The 25,361-nt window shown below is 43.8% G+C and overlaps 1 protein-coding gene across 2 annotated transcripts in view; it reads right to left on the bottom strand.

Moving 5' to 3' along the window:
* Window positions 1-1,606: 1,606 nt before the first annotated feature.
* elapor1 (endosome-lysosome associated apoptosis and autophagy regulator 1) overlaps window positions 1,607-25,361 on the bottom strand; it is a 143,731-nt gene continuing 119,976 nt past the window's right edge. The window contains exons 21-22 of one of the 2 annotated variants that reach the window (XM_086011318.1): window positions 19,629-19,794; window positions 1,607-6,980 (exon numbers count right to left, since the gene is read on the bottom strand). In XM_086011318.1, the coding sequence (XP_085867444.1) occupies window positions 6,912-6,980; window positions 19,629-19,794 (235 nt within the window). In that variant the 3' untranslated portion in view covers window positions 1,607-6,911. Of the gene's footprint in view, window positions 6,981-18,351; window positions 18,442-19,628; window positions 19,795-25,361 lie in introns of those variants that run through there. The other variant, XM_086011319.1, reaches the window with a different exon arrangement.

Below are 25,361 nucleotides of genomic sequence, written 5' to 3'. Positions count from 1 at the left end.
TTTGATTATATATATTTGTTGCTCAGGTGTGGTGGGGTTGTATTACCACAGTTACAACTCTTCAAAAGTACATCATTGACTGTGAAGTGCTTTGGGGCGTCCTGAGGTTGCAAAAGGCGCTATATAAATGCAAGTTCTTTCTTCTTTCTTTAGGGGAGTATCCCTTGTCCCACAGCAGGCTTCCTGCCACATTCCTGGGAGGGTCGAACATTGTGGGGCTGGTGGACTGTCACAGGATAAATGTATCATGACAGCTGCCTGGGTTCGTTGCACCCACTTGCATGATCCTGTTTCTGTGATCAGACACTAGCTGAACATCAATGGAGTGGTAGCTGTGATGAAATATTCCATTCATCACTCATTGGTATTCTCTGCCTGTGACTGTGGTTGGTTTCAGTTTCATTTCCCTTACCTCAGTTCCGTTTCCTCACCATTGTATTGTACTGTGTGTAGGGCTCCGCCCATACCTGGCCCCTATGTAAGCTGGCCCAGCCTGCATCACATCCAGTACGGCAGACCTCTGGATGGAAGATACCTCTCCTCTGTCTGTTACCTTCTAAGTCAATAAAAGCCTTGTTTTGTTTCGCTAACATCGAGTCTCGGATTTATTGAGGCACATCACTAGCCTTTAACTATTGAAGAATGCTGCTGCTGCTCCTCTTCCTCCAGCTGCAACTCCATCCAAATGAAACTGGCAGGAATAGCACCATGATAACCAGATAGCTCTTACTGACAAAATAAGGCAAAAAAAAAGCGAGAAAGAAGCAATCTGAAACAGGAAACTCGCCTGGTGATCCAAAAAATGTAAACAGTTTACAGAACAAATATATGGAGCTCTCTTTATTTGTAGGAGTGAGATACATTTATAGAGCAAAATGAGTGTTGACAATCCTGTTCATTTTTCAAGAATAAGATGTCACTGCACTGCAAACAGAGGGTAAGCAATGATGCACAACAGCTTGTACTATACCAGCGGAACTGGAGACAGGCAGATTAACTTGAAGGATGAGAACAGTTTGAGTCCATCAACTGCCCTGTTTCTCTCTAATTCCTGACTATAGTACAGGCAAAATCTACTGTTCATTCTAATTGCACTGTGACATATTTCTAAAGGTTTTTTAAAAAAGAAACGTGTTCTTCTCTTCCATTTTACAAAGTGCTAATTTACTCACAGTGCTGGACATATGGAGATGCACACTCTGTGGATATGTACAGAATGGGGGAGAAGTAGTGAACTGCACATACTATAGACCACGCAAAGGATAGTTGTGAATACAGTGAAGTACCTATGTTATAGATCTGTCTTCACAAAGGGCACTGGGTGGAATCTGCACAGTGCCCCATGTTCACTTGGCTAGCTGTACGCTCATCACTGTGATAAGGCCATGTCCTGAAATCTGAATGCCTCGGTTGGTTTTTAAAAAGTGCAGTATTGAGCACAGTGTACGATTTAATAATTTAATGGAAGTCTAAAAAGCTTTTTTGGTTAAATCTGGGGGAAAAAAATAAACTGAAAATATCAAAGACACACATTCTGCTCCTGCCACTTACAATGTGTTTCACTCTTTCAATTGGAATTAAAATGATTATAGAATGGACCAATAAGTATAAAGCACTGAAGACGCCAAACTTTAATATTTACGCAGGATTAAATAACAGAAAAATACATGTATTCCACCAAATTAAGCAAACACGCATATATGTCAAAATTGATATATTTTTAAAGAGGGCAAACTATATTTCTACTTGATACAATGCAGTTTTTTTAACCCTGAATTGCTTCAGGCCAACAGTAGTCTTCAGAATGAAAATATTAATTGAACATAACAATTCCAGTTCCCCCCCCCCTCCCACTAATTCATCAAAAGAGATGCTAAATCACAGTGGATTTCCTCTTATTTGGGTTAAAAATGTTTGGATAATTTTTTGCACAGTACCCTGAAATGCCGACAAAACACTCTTCAGCACTAGTGACGGAATAAAATGCAGCAGGCTGATTTAATACAGAAACAGACTGAAGATGAAAGCCATCAGTTTCTGTATTTGCAAGTTATAAATCAAATTATGAAAATAAAAAAAGCTTTATTTTCAATGAAGCTTGATATGAAGTCCTTCATAATTAGCTCAATCTCACAACATCATAACATGGGTTACAGTATAGAACATAAGACCATTTTAAAAGCTCCGATGCTGGAAATTGCTCTTTGCAATATTATCAGATGAATGCTCAATGTGTATATATTACATTCCCTTGTCTGCTATTTTAATAGAGCCTTTAATGCATTTATTCTAAGCAGATTCACACCTCCGTCAAAATAATGCAAAGAAAAAAGGCATATAAATTGAGTGCTCCTTCACTAAGATCGCTAACAATCATTTCTAGGCTAATCTGTATTTCTAGTTGGCAGTGGACAAGGTATGCTAACATTAAACAGATTGAAAATATGCTAAAAATCTGCCACACAAATCTACAAAACCAAATGGTGAATATACGTAGGTGCTTGCACATTTGAACTGACCCCATAACAAAGTTACAGCATTAAAAATCCCTGAAAGATTACATCGTCCTTTAATGGTAAATTTTAGCTTTGATATTTTCACGTAATACAACTTGCGATCCAGTCGTAACACACTAGTGGTTTGTGCATTGATGAAAACATTTTTGTTGGGAAAGTTAAGTTACAGAGATATACTGGAGCTGTGCAGAAACTCCACTACCTTTCTATTGTGCTTCCCCTTTAGTTGGGGCCATTTCAGGGCACCCAGGTATTCAAAGTGATTCCTCTGTCTGCCAAATGGAGAATATAATAACACTGCCAAGTTGCCATGGCAACTCAGCTCCAGATTGATCTGATACAAATGATCACAGTTTTAACTTCTTCCTATCCACAGAAAACAAATACAACATTTAGATTTGCTGACTTAATAAACTTTGCATTTTTAAAAGGTAACAAAACTAGCCGAAACATAGCATTAAAAAAACTGTACAGAATGCTAGCCTGTGGATTTGTATCTGAATTCAACACAAGATGAGTTCCCAATTGCTGTCAGGTCATCATGGGGGAAACATTGTTCCATAGGAGGGAAAGAAAATCTGAGGGCAAATTACCCTTCTTAGGCACAGCCAAACACAGGCAGGGGTCTGTCATAAGATCATCTGCCTGCCCTCTTGACCAGGGAACGATGTAAGAGGAGAACAACTGAAAAAGAGGGAAAAACTGTCCTAATAGGAGATAGGGGGACACATAAAACACAAACTGAAACATTAAATCAAGTGCAATCAAATGGAGCATAAATTATTTTGCGGTCAAAGATTCTCTAGGGAGAACGCAAACTCCCGACTCCAGGAAAATGTTGGCATCCATGATAGTGATGGACTTTGGTCCTGCCATCCTTTCAACAGTGGCAGAGCTGAAGAGTTGAAACCAAGAGAAGCTTCCATGTGTGGATCACATAATTGTAAACCTGCTGCTTATGGAAAGATGCTGGAATCACGTCCGTGAGTGCGGATGTTTTCCCGATTTATTCACAGCCAGTGGTTCCTTTTCTCCCCAGCAGGGTATACTGATGCACCTTTCAGTGGATGTCTGAAAGGTAGATTGAGCAAGTCCACGAGTCGCTGGCCTCTACTGCTGCTGCCAAAAGTTGTAAATTCAATTGATTAGTTTACACCACCAGTCGTGTGCTAACCTAATGAGGTCTGCTCCATGAACAAATTTTGAACTGGTTAAGGATTAGGGCAGGTATGAGTAGGAGCATACAGTCCCGATACTTAGCAGGCAAAGTTTCCCAGTTCAAAATCAGTGGGACCTAAAATCAGTGGGACTTATTCGGAGAGCAGCAGATGGAAGAACGTACTCGGCAATGAAAGTAGGAATTGTATGGTCTGAGCAATGAGGCCTGGATTTATGCGTTTAAAGTACAGGAAACTTTGTGATATCCGGCACCGACGGGACCGAGCTGTTGCCGTCCCATCAAAACTGCCGGACAAACCAGCGCTAATGTTGAAACATACGGAGCTCCGTATCTGGCAACAAACCCTGTTGCTTAGCAACAGCTTCTAAACAGTCGGCCGTACCTTGCAAGCGTCTCTGTAGCTTAGCAACAGCTTCAGTGAGACCTTGCAGAGCCTGACTGGTGAAAAAAAAGCAACGAGAAGGAAAAAACCTAGTGAAACGGCTCCTGATTTTTGCTGGTGGATCGAGCATTCCGGACAGTTAACCTCCGGATAAACCAAAGTTTCCTGTAACTGTTAATAACACTAACAGCTATATTGAGGTGTGTTGCTGTTGGGTAAGAACAGAATCTGGCCCAGCAGGTAAGGGTAGGCTGGATGTGCCCCCCAAAAATCAAACCTAATCCTTGATTGCAAGGAGCCAACACAGTTGGAGCCCAGTTCCACTGGGACACAATTCCAGACTTTTGGGGTGGAAATATTCTTTCAAAAACTATTTAGATTGTTGGAATAATGCTAAGGGCATATTTGAATTGTACTCAACATAACTCCAATAATATTAGAAAATAACGTGCAGGTAGTAATCACCACTACCCCACACTGGTTAACATAAAATGCCTTCAGGAGCAGTATGCCATTGCTGATGCACTTCAAAATGGGCTCGCAGCTGGAGACCTGATACATTACATCAGGTGACAAGCAAACTGCGAACTTCAAAATCCCCCAGCAGTAATCCTGGAAATTGGTTAAAAGTTGCTGAATTCACTGGATCAACTTTAATAAAACAAAAACAAATCACACTTTAAAAATCAATTTCCATGTGCAAAACATTTCCATACAGTAAAATAGCACAGTTATGGGCCCAAATACCACTTAAGATCAATATGTATTTAATTGGATCAGCATCAGAGTGGAGTCTTCATGGCTGCAAATCAAGATTTTGATAACACCCTCTATTTTCCCTTTATTGTGCCCAAAGACTACATGAAATACAAAGTCAGCTACCATTGGAATATGAAAGGAAAATAAATGATAAAATACAGTGTTAATGGCCTAAATGGGATCATTTCCTAAATTATTTTTAAATGGTCAGAAAACCGTGTACAATGCCTGCCTAAATTCCTGATACATACACTCAGTGGGCGAGGCAAAAAAGTCAGGAAATTGCCCCTTAAATGCATGCTTGTGGATGTTGAGTGAAGCTGTTGCACATGAGGAATGACATGTACAGCTTTCACTAAGACAGAGCAGCAATCAACCCAACTGGACTCCTCCATTTATTTAAATAAAAGCAATTCACTCGCCCATATGCATATTCAGGGGAAAACTGCTCTGGTGAGTGGTTGCAGACTTGCAGGGTCCCGGCCCTGTTTTCTTAAAGCAGTCTGCCTGCCTCCTACAAGTACACATGCTGGCTTTTTAGCATGTGCACAAAAGCAACAAAAGCAACAATTGAAACAAACCTAATATTGGAGTACTTACATTGCCCAATTCAACAGGGAAAAATTATCAAGCCCACACTGTGCTACCTCACAACCTGTAGGCAGGAATTTCAGAAGGTGACCTGTTAAAATGTTATTCCTCGTGTCGTCTATTGTAAAACTACTTCAGGTTTTGTAGTGATTAGTTTCTGAAAGGTTTCTGTTTGGCAGCCGTGCCTTCAGCTGTCTAGGCCCTCAGCTCTGAAATTCCCTCCCTAAACCTCTTACCTCTCCCCCCCGCCCCCTTTAAGACGTTCCTTAAAACCTACCTCTTTGACCAAGCTTTTGGTCACTTGTCCTAATATCGCCTTGTGGCTCGGTGTCAAATTTTATCTGATAGCGCTCCTGTGAAGCGCCTTGGGACATTTTACGACGTTAAAGGTGCTATATAAATACACGTTGTTGTAGTATTCATAATACTAACATCTGCTCTTCACCTCTGGGTTCCTGAAAATGAGAGAACCAGAGTCTTAAGCAGCGGTGCACAGTGTGAGCATGCAAGTCTTCAAATTGACCACTTTTCTGAAACCTCAGCATCTTCATAAGGGGTGGCACGGAGAAGAAACTTTGAAAACAGCTAGGACTCTTTTGATATCGTGATGAAAAATTAGTCAGCACCAAGCAATGACCTCCTGGAGCGCTTAACATCAGCAAAACAATCGGCTGCTTCACTGGTGCACGGTTACTGATGTTCAAAGTCGTTCAATCCAGGCATTCCGTACTATGAGGGAGCCAAACCTCTTGGGAAGTGGGAAAATAGAAAAGGATTGGCTCCCCCTGGATACTTTCGATTTCAAGGCAGGTGCAGTGCTCCTGCAGTGGCATTCGGGTTTTGTTTCACTGGGAGCACGTGCAGTGTTGTACAGTGAACGACGCAGAGCACTTTATAATTCAGGTGGGAGGCACCGGTGTGCCTAGGTATGGTGGTTCACGTTAAAAGGTGTGCTAAAGGCTAAGGAAGAGGGATAACAACTCTTGCCATCAAACCGTATTCAGATTGTGATCAGATTAAAAGCAAAACGGTATTTGACGCATTGGCTGCTTCTGGGTGTCTTTGGCAAGTTAAAAATGCTTTACAGTGCAGTATTTTCAACATGGATTAGTGACGTGTTGGAGCTAATGAATCTCTATGAATAGCTAAAATCAAGTCCTGCCTAATTCTTGATCCTGGGACAAACAAGAATTGATCTTAAGTGGTCCCATAATGTGTAATTATGATTGTCATTAATCCCCAGGTCCTTTAAAGATTTGAACATAAATTAATCCTTTTGAAATCTTTGTAGTACATAAATGATACAGTAGTAAGGCCATCGTGAGGCAATGTTTATACCATTCATACAAATGAATCCTCATTTATACTTTACATTCTAATGATATAACATTTCTTTTTAATAAACTGTTCTTAGTTCAAATATGTCTCAAAAAAGGCCACTTCAGTGAGCTAGTTAACAAGGTAGAGCATGTAAAAGATCGTGTTACATGTCCATGTCCGCCAATTCAGAGGAAGATTTCAGTGGAACACAATCAAAACCATCTGCTGTTCTCTGAAAATACAAAAAAAATGGCAAAATTGGACACTGAGACAAAGGCCCTGCAATTTGGAACATGACACAAGATTTATAAAACTGACCACTATTTACCCATCTTTGACCCCTATTCACAAGGGCACTGAACTCGTAAAGCGCATCTTTGTGCCATTCTTCTGTAAATAGTTACAGCATTTTAGCAGATAAAAACAAAATTTATGAGCAGTGGCCCTAGTACCTAGAAAATACAGCCCCACCTAAACCAATTCAGAATACAAGCCTGTCATGTCAAAACAGCTTCCCCCAATACCATTCAAAATACACCACACGGTAGATTTCCCGAATCCTCACCTACCTCAAGAAATTCACTGGATGAAAAATCCCAGGCATTTCATTGGCTGCTTCCAGTGGGCCAGGTACCTTGTTCAGGGTGACGACTTGGAAAATCTACCCTCACATCTTAATACCCATCTAATCTTAATTAATGCAAATGTTTTTATTTAAATAATTATTACAAAAGTCTATTTGGATTAAGATTGGCAAAAATTGTATGCTACAGGAGGAACAAAGACTAGGTTACTCGTCTGAAAATTATTAAAAATAACCTTTGAGAACGAGCATAAGAATAGTCCAATGCATATCGCTTGAGAAACACTGGCCAGGGTTTTGCTGACCTCGGCGGGTCTGTGGCGGGTCCCGACCCCGCTGCTGGCTCCATCCTGCTCTGTAAAATGAATTTCCCTTGACAGGGCTTGTTAAGCCCGCCCAGTGCGTTTCCCAGCCAATTAGTGGAAGCAGGTCTGGTGATGTCATTTGATGATGCGTCATCAGCCGGTTTCTTAAAGGCATCATGTCCACCTTTATTTTGACAGTTATGCTGTCAGTGTTCTACAGCACTGAGGTGCTGCAAACACTGACAATGACTGCACAAAGGCACAGGGCTGCACCCAGGTTCTCCCATGACTCCTTCCATATGTTTATGGAGGGAGTCACAGCACGCAGGGAGGTCCTCGTCCCTTCCCGTGGGTGGAAGTGACCTCCCCAGGAGATCAACACAGCCTGCTGGCACATTGCAGAGGAGGGCACAAGCAGGGATGTTGTCAGGAAGACCTGGGTGCAGTGCCGCAAACATTTCAATGATCTCAGTAGATCATGAATCGTTAGTACAAAGCCACACTCAACCTCATCCTGCTGTGCCACTCAACACATCTCCATCACTCGGCCTTCTCTACCCTACTTCTGCAGATCCTTACTCACACCAGCTTACCTTGCACCTCCACCCATTTACATTATCACATCCCCATCTCACTAACCACCCCTCACACTCACCCTCATCCTAGTCCAATCATACCAACTAACAACACACAAGGGTGGTCACTTGGTTGTTTTATGCAATGTTCATGTAAAGTTTCTGTTAATTTGCTGTCAAACATTGAAACCTTTATTTTTAACACTTTGCGTTCTTGGGCAGATTTGTGTGCACCTTTGGAAGTGGCTTAGTGAGTTGCAGTGAATGGCGAGACATAACGGTACCTCCTCCCCTTCCCCCCCCACAATGGTCATGAGTGTGAAAGGAAAGGCTTGGGTATTGTAGGTATGCTTTATGGTGTGGTGTGGTGCCAACCTGGTGCATCATGTGGCAGCCAGGGTGTACAGCATCAAGTGAAGTAAGTCTGGCCATGGTGAGGCCATCCCTGGCCTCCCGGGCAACAATGTGGTTGGGTGCTGATGCCCTCTGTCCTGTGCAGCATCAGTTGATTGTGGAGAAGGTTGGTGTTGTTGTTGGTGCTACTGGTGTGCCTGGTGCTGCTGGTGTTGGGGCTGATCATGGTGGGATTCTGAGGACCAAGGTGAGAGAGTATAAAGGGCACCCATGCTGATGGAATAGATGACAGGTGAAGTAGAGATGACAGAAGCATTCTGTCAATGGCGAGAGAGGGAATGAGGTCAGACTGGATGGAGACTTGTGTAAAGACTTGCAGCCTGCAGAATCTGTTGAGGAAGTGCAGTGAGGAACAACTTGTGGCTGAGGGAAGATATCTCTGTAGCATGGGAGCTTTTACTTTACATTTGAAGTTTCCGAACTGTGATGAAATATGTCATTCATCAGACTCTGTAGTTAACTGTATATATTGTATTGCCTGCTCCGGTGTTTGTACCTTGTATTGTGTATAGGGCACCGCCCCCTTTGTGTGTCGGCTCCGCCCATACCTGGCCCTACTTAAGACAAGTCCAGGCTTGTCCTGCAGTAGAACAGCAGCACGCCAGGTGAAGCTAGGTGCAGCCACCGGCATCCTTTCTTTGCTAATAAAAGCCTTTGTTTTATTCTGCTAACTTCGAGTCTTGAAGTTATTGAGGCACGTCAATTTTATTAGCAAACTTTTAACGATGGATCAACTTTTGAAACCGGAACGCTTGGACTTGGACCCGCATGCTTCGGATGCATCGGCACGGTTTGGACACTGGTTCCAGTGCTTGGAATTCTTTATGGCCAACTCCGAAGCCGTCACAGCCTCTACAGCCACCGGAGATGTGAAACTCGGGATCCTACAGAGTCGGGTAAGCCACCGGGTTTTTCCACTCATACAAGACGCCGCCAGCTACCTGGATGCCTGCAACATCCTAAAGGCCCACTATCAGTGGCCTACCAACGAAGTGTACGCCAGGCACCTGCTTGCTACCTGCACACAGCGACCCGGAGAGTCGCTAGAGGACTTTCTAGTCACCCTAAAAGTGCTTGGCAAAGACTGCAAATGCAAAGACGTGAAAGCCACGGTATACACAGACGAGCTGATTCGGGATGCCTTTATCGCAGGCCTTAGCTCTAATTATATCCGGCAGAGACTGCTAGAGAAAACGGGCCTAGATCTGACACAGGCTGTGGACACAGCGCGATCGTTGGATGTGGCTCAGAAGAACTCTGACTCCTACTCGGCAGGCCGCGTGGCCCACGCCGCCTTTGTTTCCCAGCCCGGTAGCCCAACACCGTCAGGGCCCTGCTCTCCCCCCAGAAGCCCTACGACCGCCGCGACGCATCGGGGCCCCAAATGCTACTTCTGCGGGCAGCCGAAGCACACCAGGAACCTGTGCCCGACGAAAGGCACCACCTGCTTTAAGCGCGGTAAGAAGGGGCATTTTGGGAAGGTGTGCAGAGGGAACCCCGCAGGCAAAACCGCCACCGCCGCGTGCGCGCCGTGGGAGCGGCCATCTTGGACGCCATCTTGTCCGACCTCGTGGGGTCCGCCATCTCGCGAGCAGACAGCGTGGACACCATCTTACCCGGCCTCGTGTGGCCCACCATCTTGTCCCGATCAGGGCCCTACAGTGGCGTCGATCACAGTGGACCAGTCCAGACCGCACCCACTATCCAAATCGATGGTGGACATTGAGGTAAACGGGTGCAAGGTTAAATGTTTAATTGACAGCGGGAGCACAGAGAGCTTCATTCACCCTGATCTGGTACAACGACTCTCTCTAACTATAGTCCCTACTCAGGGCAGGATCTCTATGGCCGACAAAACCCAGATATCGACTATTGCGGGTTACTGCGCGGTACGATTGTCCGTTAAAGACACTGTATATAATAATTTTAAACTGTTAATTATGAAAGATTTATGTGTGAGCGTGATCTTGGGCCTGGACTTTCAGTGCCACCACCAAAGCATCACGCTCAATTTCGGTGGGACCCAGCCGCCCCTCACAGTGTGCGGCCTGGCTACCCTGAAGGTAAAGCCGCCTTCGCTATTCGCGAACCTTACCCCTAACTGCCGGCCAATAGCGACCAAAAGCAGGAGGTACAGCTGGGAGGACAGGCGGTTTATCGCGACCGAGGTAGACAGGCTCCTGAAGGAGCGCATTATTGAACGCAGCAACAGCCCGTGGCGCGCCCAAGTGGTGGTGGTGAGGGGTAGCGAGAAGAAGCGGATGGTGATTGACTATAGTCAAACAGTCAACATCTATACCCAACTAGACGCCTACCCGCTACCCCGCATATCCGAGATGGTGAACCAAATCGCCCAATACCGGGTGTTCTCCACCATCGACCTCAAGTCAGCGTACCACCAGCTCCCTATCAGACCAGAGGACCGTTCGTACACCGCCTTCAAGGCAAACGGACGCCTCTACCAGTTCCTCAGAGTCCCCTTTGGGGTGGCGAATGGGGTCTCGGTCTTTCAGAGGGAGATGGACCGCATGGTCGATGACCACCACTTGCAGGCAACCTTCCCCTATCTCGACAACGTCACCGTCTGCGGCCACAACCAACAGGACCACGACTCAAACCTCGCGAGGTTTCTGAAAACCGCACAAAAACTCAACCTCACCTACAACGAGGACAAGTGTGTTTTCAACACCACGCGCCTTTGCATACTAGGCAGCGTGGTGGAGAATGGGGAAATCGGACCAGACCCCGACCGATTGCGCCCCCTACGGGAGCTGCCCCTGCCCAACACTCCCAAAGCCCTGAAAAGGTGCCTGGGGTTATTCTCGTATTATGCCCAATGGGTCCCTAACTACTCCGATAAAGCCCGTCCCCTCTTGAAAGCATCCTCTTTCCTGCTCTCTGCTGAGGCCTATGCTGCCTTCAAAAGCATTAAGCAGGATATTGAGCGGGCCACGCTACTGGCAGTGGACGAGAACACTCCCTTTCAAGTGGAAAGTGATGCGTCTGACTTTGCCTTGGCGGCCACCCTCAACCAGGCAGGGCGGCCCATAGCTTTCTTCTCGAGGACCCTCCAGGGGCCCGAGATCAGACACTCCTCCGTGGAAAAGGAGGCCCAAGCCATCGTGGAGGCATTGCGCCACTGGCGGCACTACCTAGCCGGCAAACGCTTCACCCTACTTACCGACCAGCGTTCGGTAGCGTTTATGTTCAATAATAAACAGAGGGGGAAGATTAAAAATGATAAGATTCTTAGGTGGCGGATCGAGCTCTCCACCTTCCAGTACGACATCATATACCGGCCGGGGGCCCTTAACGAATCCCCCGATGCCCTCTCATGAGGGATGTGTGCCAACGCCACCGGGGATTGGCTACAGACCCGCCACAATGACCTCTGCCACCCAGGGGTCACACGGCTGTTCCACTTCATAAAGTCCCGCAACTTACCCTACTCGATTGAGGAAGTTCGGTCTCTGACCAGGAACTGCCGCACCTGCGCTGAGTGCAAGCCTCAGTTCTACCGCCCTGATAGAGCCCACCTAATCAAAGCTACACGGCCCTTTGAGCGGCTTAGCTTAGATTTCAAGGGCCCCCTCCCGTCCATCGACCGCAATGTTTACTTCCTGAACATTGTGGACGAATACTCCCGTTTCCCATTCGCCTTCCCCTGCCCAGACATGACCAGCGCCATGGTCATTAAATGCCTCAACAGCCTGTTCTGCCTGTTCGGTATGCCAAGCTATATCAACACGGATAGGGGGGCGGCCTTCATGAGTGAAGAGCTACGCCAGTACATGCTGTCCAAGGGGATTGCCACGAGCCGTACCACCAGCTACAACCCCCGGGGTAACGGTCAGGTGGAGCGAGAGAACGGGTCAGTATGGAGGGCAGTCACCCTAACTCTAAGGACCAAGGGCCTCCCTATCTCCCGCTGGCAGGAAGTCCTCCCAGATGTGCTCCACTCAATACGGTCACTATTGTGTACCGCCACTAATGCCACGCCTCATGAGCTAATGTTTGTGTTTCCCCGGAAATCCACCTCAGGCGTATCCATACCGTCATGGCTCTCCACCCCAGGTCCGGTACTTCTGCGGAAGCATGTGAGGGGCCACAAGACGGACACCCTCGTGGAGCCAGTGCACCTGCTCCACGCCAACCCACAATATGCGTATGTCCGGCACGCCGACGGACGGGAGGACACGGTGTCCATAAAAGACCTCGCCCCAGCCGGTAACAACAGCAACAACGACAATGACTACAACAACAACAACAACAACCACAACAACTATTACCCACCCACTCCACCCACTAATTCATCATCACCCCCGGAAGAACACCAGCCAACCGCACACCCACCACCTACTCCATCAACAACCCCGGTGGTGCCCCCGGCAGAGACCCAGGAGACCACCCGGGACACCCAGCCGGCACCCGCGGCACCGCAACCGTTACGTCGGTCACAGAGGACTATCACACCCCCGGACAGACTAAATCTGTAGAAGGGGTGAATGTGATGAAATATATCATTCATCAGACTCTGTAGTTAACTGTATATATTGTATTGCCTGCTCCGGTGTTTGTACCTTGTATTGTGTATAGGGCACCGCCCCCTTTGTGTGTCAGCTCCGCCCATACCTGGCCCTACTTAAGACAAGTCCAGGCTTGTCCTGCAGTAGAACAGCAGCACGCCAGGTGAAGCTAGGTGCAGCCACCGGCATCCTTTCTTTGCTAATAAAAGCCTTTGTTTTATTCTGCTAACTTCGAGTCTTGAAGTTATTGAGGCACAGTCAAAAATATCAAATTTCCCACCTGACACGCCAGCAAACCCGCCCGCTGAACCCCGGAAAATTCCGGCCACTGTATTCATAGATGTTTTGCAAAAACAAGTCTGCTGTTACAATTCTACCGATGAGTGTTGGTATGGATTGAACCCAATACTGTTGTATTAAAAAGTAAAATCATTCACTATTTTGCCTTTCTTTTGCTTCCTAATTTTTAGCTGCTTGCCTCCCAGATTTATGCTTCCCCTTTACTACCCACATTGTTGGGACTCTTCACCTGTCACTTTGTATATTCTCTATTCCCACACTGTAAAGAAGGGGAAAAAGAAACGGGTATGATGGAAATTAAAGGGAGGAAAGAACATTTCAAAAAATGCAAATAGTAAAAAAGAGAAACCACTTTGAAGGAAAGACAAAGGTTCCACAAACAGCAATGAGATAATGATCAGATAATCTTTTTTTCCGTAATGTTGGTTGAGGGATAAATATTGGTCAGGACACTGGGGAGAACTCCTCTGCTCTTCTTCGAATAGTGCCATGGGATCTTTAAGTCCACCTGAGAGGGCAGATGGAGTCTCGGTTTAACATCTCGTCTGAAAGACAGCACCTTGGACAGTGCAGCACTCCCTCAGTACTGCACTGAAGTGTCAGCCTCGGCCGAGATTGACATGATTTACCGCATAATCTTTCTAAGCAAGCAGAAGACATGCAATAAGGATTACAATGTTGAATACTATTCACATTGCTTTATCAAATATTGTATGATACTAACATTGATTATAAAGGTTTATTTAGAAATAAGATAAACTCTCTGATTTAGAAAGGCTTCAGATTAATTTGGAACTGTTGTTTGGTTGTTTAAAAACCTCCCAGATTCCTCTTATCTAAGCCAACCTCTTGAGTGATACAGTGATATTATACCCTCATTCTGTTTTTATATATGCAGGAAAGCTTTTCTTTCAAAGTTATTTTCTTATTTCCACTGCAGCTAAAAAATATTGAAACTCCAAATTTTATTTTTTAATTCCTTGTAGCGGTTCGTGTAGATCGCCACTAAATAAGAGAGTTTGACTTTGACGAACTATTAACAAGTTGTTTATTTACAGGAACAGGCTAATTACAGCAGGTAAGATAGCAGGTAAGATGGCTGACTGTAGGAGCACCATGGTGTAGGTTTTGTCCCAGCGGGGACTCCACGAGGACTGAGTTCGCAGTCCTGTGGGGAGCGTGATGATGTCATCGCATTTGTGTTGTGATGTCATCACGTTGTTCGCGTTTCCCGCGCTTAGGGCGTCACGTGATGCGCGTCGTTGTGTCGCTGGCCGTTGAGGCCGAAGTCGGGAGGCTGGGCTGTGCCGGTGCTTGCCGCGGGAGCGGAAGCTCGCGTCGCTCCCGTCGGCTGGCCGTTGAGGCCGAAGACGCTAGGCCGGGCTGTGCCGGTGCTTGCCGCGGGAGCGGAAGATCGCGTCGCTCCCGTCGGCTGGCCGTTGAGGCCGAAGACGCTAGGCTGGGCTGTGCCGGCGCACGCACATCACGTTGTACGTGACGTGACGTCAGCGTGCTAGGGCGCGTCTTAAAGGGGCAATGGCCCCAACAGGTAAGTTAAAAGGGCAACGGCCCCAAAAGGTAAGTTAAACATACAGTAAGGTAAGTTAAAGGGAATTATGTGTCTCAATGTAAGGGACAACCAATGGTACCGCCACATCCTAAGTTCCATACCATGACGTAAATCCTTCACTGACATTCGCACGGTCTTTATTTTGCTGGTTTATGATCAACAGGAAATGAAATCCAAATACTGCAATGCTGCAGCCGCACTACATCTTTACATGGCTTTATCTGCTGGCATTTCAATGGAAGACAAGAAACGTAACTTCCCATGGTTGGTGAGTATAACAAAAGGAACTGAGCTTTGAAAGAGAGAGGCAGGTGATGACATACAAAGTAGGAACACTAGAGGAAGAGAAGAACCAGAAATGAACAAGTAGCTCAGAAAGTGAAAGCCATCTAGCTTGGCAGAATCTATTGAAAAGTTGGGACATGAATGTCAGAGACTGGACCTTCAGACCTGAAAACCAAGAAACAAAGGAAAGAGGTGATTAGAACCAGAAGGTGGAAGTCAGAAAAATCAGACAAGGATTTAAGTCATGGTATGGATCTCAGGTTTAAAAAAATAAAGTTTGATGTTGCAATATTGAAGTCAGGATCTGTGTTTCCCTAATTTACTGTATAGATTTGAAGATTACCCATAGCAAGAATAACATTCTTTGTGAAGGCAATGTAGTGCCAGCACAAGAAGATCAGCCCTTCATTTGGCTGAATTTCCCATAGTAATCCAGGTGAAATGTGAAAGTTCAGTGTGGGGTGGGGTGGGGGTGGGGGAAGGACATTGGAAAAGGCTGCTCCTGCATTTCTGGTTTCAAAACAACATTGGCGTAGAGTTGGTAGCAGGTCATTTGTCTGCCCCGTCATAGGGAGAAGGAAGGCCCAAACTCCAGGGGACTGACAAGAATTAGAACGATTTCATACTATCAATAAATAATGTATTTTACTGTATAGAGAATGAGCTTTCAAGTTTTAGCTTATGAACCAATTAAAATGTAACTTTGTAACTGTAAATATAGGCAGCAAATCGAATGCTCTTTATAGAATGCTCCTTATTTCTGGAATCTCCTCCGGCCCTATAATCCCCCTAGACCTTTGCGTTCTGCCTATTCTGGCCTTTTGAGCATCTCCAATTTTAAATGCTCCATCACTGGCGGCCATGCCTTCAGCTGCCTAGGTCCTAAGCTCTGGAATTCTCTCCCTACATCTCTTTACCTCTCCACTTCTCTTTCCCCCTTTAAGACGCTCCTTAAAACCTACCTCTTCAACCAAGCTTTTGGTCATCTGCCCTAATAGCTCAGTGTAAAACATTTCTTTGCTAACACTCCTGTGAAGCGCCTTGGGAGGTTTTATTATGTTAAAGGCGTTATATAAATATAATAAGTTGCTGTTGTTATAAAAGCCCTGGAATATGAACTGTGAAAGAATCGTTTTAGAACCAAGGCAGTTGTATAACGAAGCGTTTACAATGAGAGTTCATTGCACTGCCGAGTACTGGTATCCATATATATATATAAAAATATGGATACAATAAACTATTCATAGAGGCACTGATAAATCTTTGGCTTCAGTTGTTTATATGAGGTAATTGCAATGTATGTGTGTGGTCTGTTAAGATCTGTTATTTGCTCCACATCCCCCAATGGATCTCATTTAAAATCTTAGTTCTTATCTACAAATCCCTCCATGGCCTCAGCCCAGGCTACTTCAGCAACCTTCTGCAGCCCCGTGGTCCTCTGACTCTGGCCTCCTGAGCATCTCGTTCTGCTTCCACTCCATCTTTGGCGGCAAGGCCTTCAGCCACCAGGGCATTAGTATTTTGGAGAACTCCTTTTCCAAAACCCTGTGTCTCATTACCTCCCTCGCCACCTTTAAAAGACTTCTCAAAACATAACTCTTCAGCCAAACTGTTGGTCATCCCTCATAGCACTCCCGCAAAGGTTTTACAAAGCTTATACCTTTTCTCCTTTGTGACGCATGTTAACAGAATTTTCTACTTTAAGGGTGTTATATAAATGCAAGTTATGCACGTAACTATGAGAAGTGAACTTTAAGCATACATAAGAGTTAGGAACAGGAGTAGACCATTCGGCCCCTCAAGCCTGCTCCACCATTCAATAAGATCATGGCTGATTTTCGACCTCAACTCCACTTTCCCGCCCGATCCCCACATCCCTTGATTCCCCTAGAGGCCAAATATTTAGCTATCTCAGCCTTGAATATACTGAACGAATGATCATCCACAGCCCTTTTGGGGAGAATTCCAAAGATTCACAACCCTCTGAATGAAGAAATTCCTCCTCATCTCAGTCTTAAATGGCCGACCCCTTATCCTAAGACTATGCCCCCTAGTTCTAGACTCTCCGGCCAGGGAAAACAATCTTTCAGCATCCATCCTGTCAAACTCCTCAGAATCTTGTATGTTTCAATGAGATCACCTCTCATTCTTCTAAACTCCAGACAGTATAGGCCCAATCTACTCGATCTCTCCACATAGGACAACCCTCTCATCCCAGGAATCAATCTAGTGAACCTTTGTTGCATTGCCTCTAAGGCAAGTATGTCCTTCCTTAGATAAGGAGACCAACTTACTTTCCCACCTAGCTTTGTATCGTCAGCAAACTTGGACACATTACACTCAATCCCTTCATGAATATAGATTGTAAATAGCTGAGGCCCAAGCACTGATCCTCGCGGCACCCCACTAGTTACAGCCTGCCAACCTGAGAATGATCCGTGTTTCTCTACTCTCTGTTTTCTGTCCGTTAACCAATCCTCTATCCATGCTACTAAATTACCCCCAACCCCATGAGCCCTTACCTTGTGTAACAACCTTTTTTGTGGTACCTTCTCGAATCCTTGTTGGAAATCCAAGTACACTACATCCATTGGTTCTCCTTTATCTACCCTGCTAGTTAGATCCTCAAAAAACTCGAATAAATTTGTCAAACACGATTTCCCTTCCATAAAACCATGTTGACTCTGCCTAATCATATTATGATTTTCTAAGTGCCCTGTTACCACTTCCTTAATAATGGATTCCAGCATTTCCCCGACGACTGAAGTCAGGCTAACTGGCTTGAAGTTCCCTGTTTTCTCTCTCCTTCCTTTCTTGAATAGCGGGGTTACATGTTCATGGGATTGAAAAGTAATCAAAAATAATTCTGTTAGAATTTACTATTGTTCTAAGTATTATAATATTACAATTACTGATGGAATCAAAGAAAATCTGTTGTTTTACCCCTCCCCATTGTTACTGCATACAATCAATTTCCATAAATCATTAGCTTTATTTTACCATCTGATTTATTTGTTTCTTTCCTCATCTATTGCTCACCATTTCTATCTAAGTGGAGGACACTGAGCTTCAGTCTAAGACTGTGTTTCCTAGGGCAAAACATTCTTCTATATCAGGATCATGTACATATGAAGGCTAAAAAAAAATCCAGACAGTCCAAATGTAAACATTTGCATTAACAATGAGAGATAGAGGCAGACAGAAGAGTATCAGGAGACACATCATTAAGGGTTAGCGATGCCACTTCATTTCATAGTCCAAAGATAGACAGTCAACACAAGTGCGTGACTAAATTAGTTCTGCAGGTACATAATTTAAAAAATATATTTACAATAATCTATGTCATCAATAATGGAGACAAAATAAATGGGAATACTGCAGGCCGTACCACATGATTAAATATACCTTCTAAAACTTTGGCAATTGTCCTGTAATTGTGACAGGATGAAACTCCCGATTGGTTCAAGTTGGAACATTTTCTGCTGAGTGTGCACGTGAGCCACACAACCAGTAAGATCCCACGCTCAAGTCCTGGTCCATGTTGAATTAGCTGACCTCAACCAGCTTGGCGATAGGGATATTACAATGCCCTCTGTGCTCCTGAGCTAGGGAGGGGACGACATCAAGCAGGACACCTGCTCATGGTTGCTATCCAATAACTCCTTCCCGAAAGCGGGCGAATGTGGACAACAGGTAAGGTCTCAGCTACAATGCGCTGCACAGTCGAACAGCCTGCTGGCATTCGCTTTCTAGACTACACAGGAGGAATAGTCTGTTGGGGCAAGACACTGGAAAAGCAGTTAATGCCTGTGAAACTGTACCCCAATATGAGTTACGAGCTTCAAGACAGAAGGGAGAAAAGTGGAGGAACAAAAATAGTAAAACAATGAAAATGAAATACTGTGTGTATATTCTACATCAAAACAGATACATTTAAGGCATTAACCCAGTTTCAGGGTTCAAATTTATGGTGACATTTAAACTTGTAAAGAATTACTTCTGGTTGTTGGTTGCCATTTGTGTTGTGAAAGTCCTATCATTTTCTATGTCATAGTTTTAAACAGGAATTTCACCCTATTGATTCAAACACTTCAAAAACTTGGCTTAGTCGTATTCTGTCCCAATGATAGGAAATTTCAATGAAAGAAAGAAAACTGTAGGTGTTAAGTAAATGAAAAAATGCTGTTTGATTACTTTGTGTTAAACTACCTTTTATTTAGTGAACAGCAGTTTTTAATTATTAAAGAAAAACATGTATAACAGTTAGTATTACTAACCAAATACTCGCCCCAGTACAGTTAAGTCATCAAATGTCAACATACCTTAGTAGCAATTGACTTTATCTTTCCAAAGAATGATTTTCTGCTCATAAAAATCAAATCGTCTTCCATGTCTTCACCTTCCATTATAGCACAGCTATCCACAGCTGGCAGTTCACCGTCTTTAGCATTGGCATTCATCACCAGTTTGCAGTACTTGTACTCTAACCTAAACACAATTCAAGTACAAGTGTGAAGCATATATAAAAGTTGTACTTTATACGACTTTTAAAACTTATCCCACACAGGATGTTTAAAAGTGAGTCATATTGGAAATTAGAAATTTTTCATGACAGTGTCTTATAATAATATTGGAGACAAATATTTCATATAAATAAGGGAATTGCAAACACCATGCTATCTTTCTGTATCCTACTTAGAATTTATGCATTGAATAATATCTATTTATTGAAGTCTGTGCTATTTTAAAGCAGCTGTTTACAGACATTACATGTACAAGAGAGCCTAACTCAAGACAGTGACTTAACTGTTCAAATCATTTAATATTTATTATTTGATACCCCGGGCTTGCACGTTGTTCAATACTCTATGCCACATCAATGAATATTTAGATTCAACATTGTTTTTGCCACTAGTTGATTTCTGCAGCACTTTCTTGTAATGTTACTGTTCCATGTATTATTTGAGTCAAATCAGGCCAATTTCTATTCAGATTGGGTGCAAATTTAATGTTATTAAAATGCTTTGTGAGATTTGGGATTATGACATTTTTTAATTGTTTGTAAATCAAGAACTCATTCATGGAACAATTCCCAAAGAGAATCCCAAAGGTGTACAGCACAGAAGGAGGCTATTTGGCCCATTGCATCTGTACTGGCTCTTTGTTAAAGCTCTCCAAAACTAATTCTACTGCCCTGCACTTTCCCCAGCCTTGTATCTCCCTCTGCTTCAACTATTTATCCAATTTTCCTTTAAAAATGCAATGGTCTCTGCTGGAAGCACTCCCTGTGACAAAGCATTCTATGCTCCAACAACCTACCGTATGAAGACATTTCTCGTAATCTCTCTCCTCACTCATTGATAATTTTAAATTAATGACCTTTCATCACTGGCTCTCCAGTCAGAGAAAATACTTTTCCTTATTCAGTCTATCAAAACTCTTAATACAGGAAACTTTCTGATATCCAACACTGACGGGATCGAGCTGGTGCCGTACCATCAAAACTGCCATACAAACCAGCGCTAATATTAAAACTTATGGAGCTTTTGAGCTCCGTATGAATCAACAAACCCTGCAACAGCTTCAAAACAGTCGGCTGCAGCTTAAAAGCGTCTCTGTAGCTAAGCAACAGCTTCAGCTAGACCTTGCAGAGCCTGACTGGAAAAAAAAAGCAACGAGAAGTAAAAAAACTTATAGGAAACGGCTCCTGAATTTTGCCAGTAGATAGAGCTTTCCGGACATTTAACCTCCGGTTAAATGAAAGTTTCCTGTAATTTTAAAACCTTCACTTAAATAACCTGTTAGTCTTCTTTGCTCCAGTAGAATTAGTCCCAGTATCTCAAGTCTCTCCTTATCATTATTTTTCCCATCTCTGGTATTATCCTGGTGAATTTACACTGTGCACTTTTCTATGGCTTTAATGTCCTTTCTATAATGGGACACCCAAAACTGCACATGTAAAGTCTGTGGGTTGTGCAGTTAATAAATACACAGACTTCAGAAGTAACAAACAAACAGGTCTTTACTATTCGAAGGTCCGGGCGAATCTGCCCCAGACATCCTGCTACAACACTTATATACTGGTGTGGTCACTATCGGTATTACAGTATACAGAAGCCAAACAAATAGTGCCACACCTAAAGTAGTTCCCTTAAAGGTGAACGGTTACATTCAATAGTTCCCTTAAAGGTAGACGGGTACATACACTACAATCCTCCCTTTTTAGCTTATTACTTACAGAGTCTCCGTTAAACATACATATCTTCAACTTCCTATAAACAAATTACAGATATAATCTCGGTGGAGTCAATGTCATATAAAACAATTTACAGATATAATCTTGGTGGGAACAGTTCACAGGTTCAGTCTCTGCGGAAACAGTTCATAGATTCAGTCTCTGATCTTGACTCGTTCCGAACAACATTTCTTTGGTGTAGCCGGTTCACCTGGCTAGCGTGACTCCTCCATAGCCTTTTTCTTGACGTAACAGCTTGAACTTTCGTCCTGTTGAACCAGCAGTGCGGACTTTTACAACCAACTGGCTGTCTTGACATTTTCCAGTTTTTCAACTAATTTAGCTCCTTTCGTAGTGCCCCGCCTGAGATGGTAGAAGTGCTAATATTCTAGACAGTTATTATCTTCTGCTTCTTCTTTTCCTTTTCTGCCTTTTTGAAACTCTCGGAGCTCCTTTCTCGGCTGCCAGCTGTAGCGCCACCAACTCTCTATGTTCCTTAGACCTTAAGTGCTTCCTCCGGATTTCAGCACTTTGGGAGTTTTCATCACAAGCTGGGCAGACCACATCCTCGTAATATTCAGTGTCACTCAACAGGTCATGGTAATATTCGGGTTCGTCCTGAGTTAGGCCAGCGAGAGAGCCTTCTTCTTCCTCCTCACCCGTCTGGACGTTAGCTGACGGTGGTTCCTTCCCTAGACATCTTTCTTGAAAAGACTTCTTCATGCATTCATATTCATAAGAACATAAGAAATAGGAGCAGGAGTAGGCCAATTGGCCCCTCGAGCCTGCTCCGCCATTCAATAAGATCATGGCTGATCTGATCCTAACCGCCAATCCACTATGACAGGACTATCTCCTGAATCTAACAGCATTAGACACACGAAAACAGGAGCAGGATCAGGCTACACGGCCCCTGGGCCCGCTCCGCTACCCACAGGGCCATGACCTATCCAAACCTAGACTCATGTCCAAATTCCTGCCCGCTCCCCGTAACCCTTAATTCCCTTTTCTACTAGGAAACTGTCTATTTCTGTTTTAAATTTATGTAATGATGTAGCTTCGACAGCTTTTTGGGGCAGCATATTCCATGGACCTACCACCCTCTGAGTGAAGTAGTTCCTCCTCATCTCAGTTTTGAAAGAGCAGCCCCTTATTCTAAGACTATGCCCCCTAGTTCTAGTTTCACCCATCATCTGGAACATCCTCCCTGCATCCACCCGATCCAACCCCTTCATAATCTTATATGTTTCAATAAGATCGCCTCTCATTCTTCTGAACTCCAATGAGTAGAGTCCCAATCTACTCAACCTCTCCTCATATGTCCATCCCCTCATCCCCGGGATTAATCGAGTGAACCTTCTTTGTACTGACTCGAGAGCAAGTATGTCCTTTCTTAAGTATGGACACCAAAACTGTATGCAGTATTCCAGGTGCGGTCTCACCAATACCTTGTACAACTGAAGCAATACCTCCCTATTTTTATATTCTATCCCCCTAGCAATGAAAGCCAACATTCCATTGGCCTTCTTAATCACTTGCTGCACCTGCATACTAACCTTTTGAGTTTCGTGCACCAGGACCCCCAGATCCCTTTGTACTTCAGTACTTTCAAGTTTCTTGCCATTAAGATAATAACTTGCTCTACGATTTTTCCTGCCAAAGTGCATAACCTCACACTTTCCAGTATTGTATTCCATCTGCCAAATCTCTGCCCACTTACTTAGCCTGTCTATGTCCCCTTGCAGGTTTTTTATGTCCTCCTCACTCACTACTTTCCCTCCCATCTTAGTATCATCTGCAAACTTTGATGTGTTACACTCGGTCCCCTCCTCCAAATCGTTAATATAGATTGTAAAGAGTTGGGGACCCAGCACTGACCCCTGCGGAACACCACTGGTTACTGATTGCCAGTCTGAATATGAACCATTTATCCCAACTCTCTGCCTTCTGTTAGATAGTCAATCCTCTATCCATGCCAGAATATTACCCCCAATCCCGTGATTTTTTATCTTAAGCAATAATCTTTTGTGTGGCACCTTGTCAAATGCCTTTTGGAAGTCTAAATACACTACGTCCACTGGTTCACCTTTATCCACCCTATATGTTACTTCCTCAAAGAACTCCAGCAAATTTGTCAAACATGACTTCCCCTTCATAAAACCATGCTGACTTTGTCTTATTAAATTATGATTATCCAAATGTCCTGTTACTGTCTCCTTAATAATGGACTCCAAAATTTTACCTACCACAGATGTTAGGCTAACCGGTCTATAGTTTCCAGCCTTCTGTCTACTGCCCTTTTTGAATAAGGGTGTTACATTAGCAGTTTTCCAGTCTGCCGGGACCTTTGCTGAGTCCAGGGAGTTTTGGAAGATTATTACCAATGCATCCACAATCCCTACCGCCACTTCCCTCAAAACCCTGGGATGTAAGCCATCAGGTCCAGGTGATTTATCCGCCTTGAGTCCCATTATTTTACCAAGTACTACTTCCTTAGTGATTTTAATCGTATTTAGCTCCTCCCCCCCCTATAGCCCCCTGCTTGTCAAGTGTTGGGATATTCTTGGTGTCCTCTACTGTAAAGACTGATACAAAATATTCATTCAGTGTTTTTGCCATCTCCATATTTCCCACCATTAATTTCCCGGTCTCATCCTCTAAGGGACCAACATTTACTTTAGCCACCCTTTTTCTTTTTATATAACTATAAAGACTCTTACTATCTGTCTTTATATTTTTTGCTAATTTACTTTCATAATCTATCTTCCCTTTCTTAATCAATCTTTTTGTTATTTTTTGCTGTCTTTTAAAGTTTTCCCAATCCTCTATCCTCCCACTAGATTTGGCTACCTTATATGCCCTTGTTTTTAGTCGAATACTATCCTTAATTTCTTTACTTAGCCACGGATGGCTGTCTTTTCTTTTACACCCTTTTTTTCTCAGTGGAATATACTTTTTTTGGAATTTGTAAAATAACTCCTTAAATGTACACCACTGATCATGTATCGTCTTATCCTTTAACCTATTTTCCCAATCCACTTTACTCAATTCCGCTCTCATACCTTCATAGTCTCCTTTATTCAAGCTTAGCACGCTTGTTTGAGATACAGCCTCCTCACCCTCTAACTGAATATGGAATTCAACCATGTTATGGTCACTCATTCCAAGGGGATCCTTTACTAGGACATTTTTAATTAATCCTGTCTCGTTACACAGGACCAGATCTAAGGTTGCTTGCCCCCTGGTTGGTTCAGTTACATACTGCTCAAGAAACCCATCCCTAATACACTCAATGAACTCATCCTCAAGGCAGCCCTGCCCAATTTGATTCGTCCAATTTATATGATAGTTAAAATCCCCCATAATTATAGATGTTCCCTTATTACAAGCCTCAACTATTTCCTGATTGATACTCAGTCCAACCGAGTTGCGACTGTTCGGAGGCCTATATACTACACCCACTAGTGTTTTTTTCCCCTTATTATTCCTTATCTCCACCCAAACTGTTTCATTATCCTGATCCTTTGACCCAATATCATTTCTCTGTATTACAGTGATTCCTTCCTTTATTAACATAGCCACCCCACCTCCCCTTCCTTCCTGCCTGTCCTTCCTGATTGTTAAATAACCTGGTATGTTTAATTCCCAGGCATTGTCACCCTGCAGCCATGTTTCTGTAATGGCCACAAGATCATACCCATATGTAGCTATTTGTGCCTTTAACTCGTCTATTTTGTTACGAATGCTACGTGCATTCAGATAGAGAACTTTCAAATATGTTTTGTGACACTTAGTTCCTGCTATTGCCCTTTTTATTACT

The sequence above is a fragment of the Somniosus microcephalus genome, chromosome 18 (genome assembly GCF_052327205.1).
Source record: "Somniosus microcephalus isolate GS21.2 chromosome 18, FLI_Smic_1.0, whole genome shotgun sequence".
NCBI classification, from domain to species: domain Eukaryota; kingdom Metazoa; phylum Chordata; class Chondrichthyes; order Squaliformes; family Somniosidae; genus Somniosus; species Somniosus microcephalus.
The sequence above is the reverse complement of the archived record's forward strand: the minus strand, read 5'-3'. Positions and strand labels throughout refer to the sequence as shown.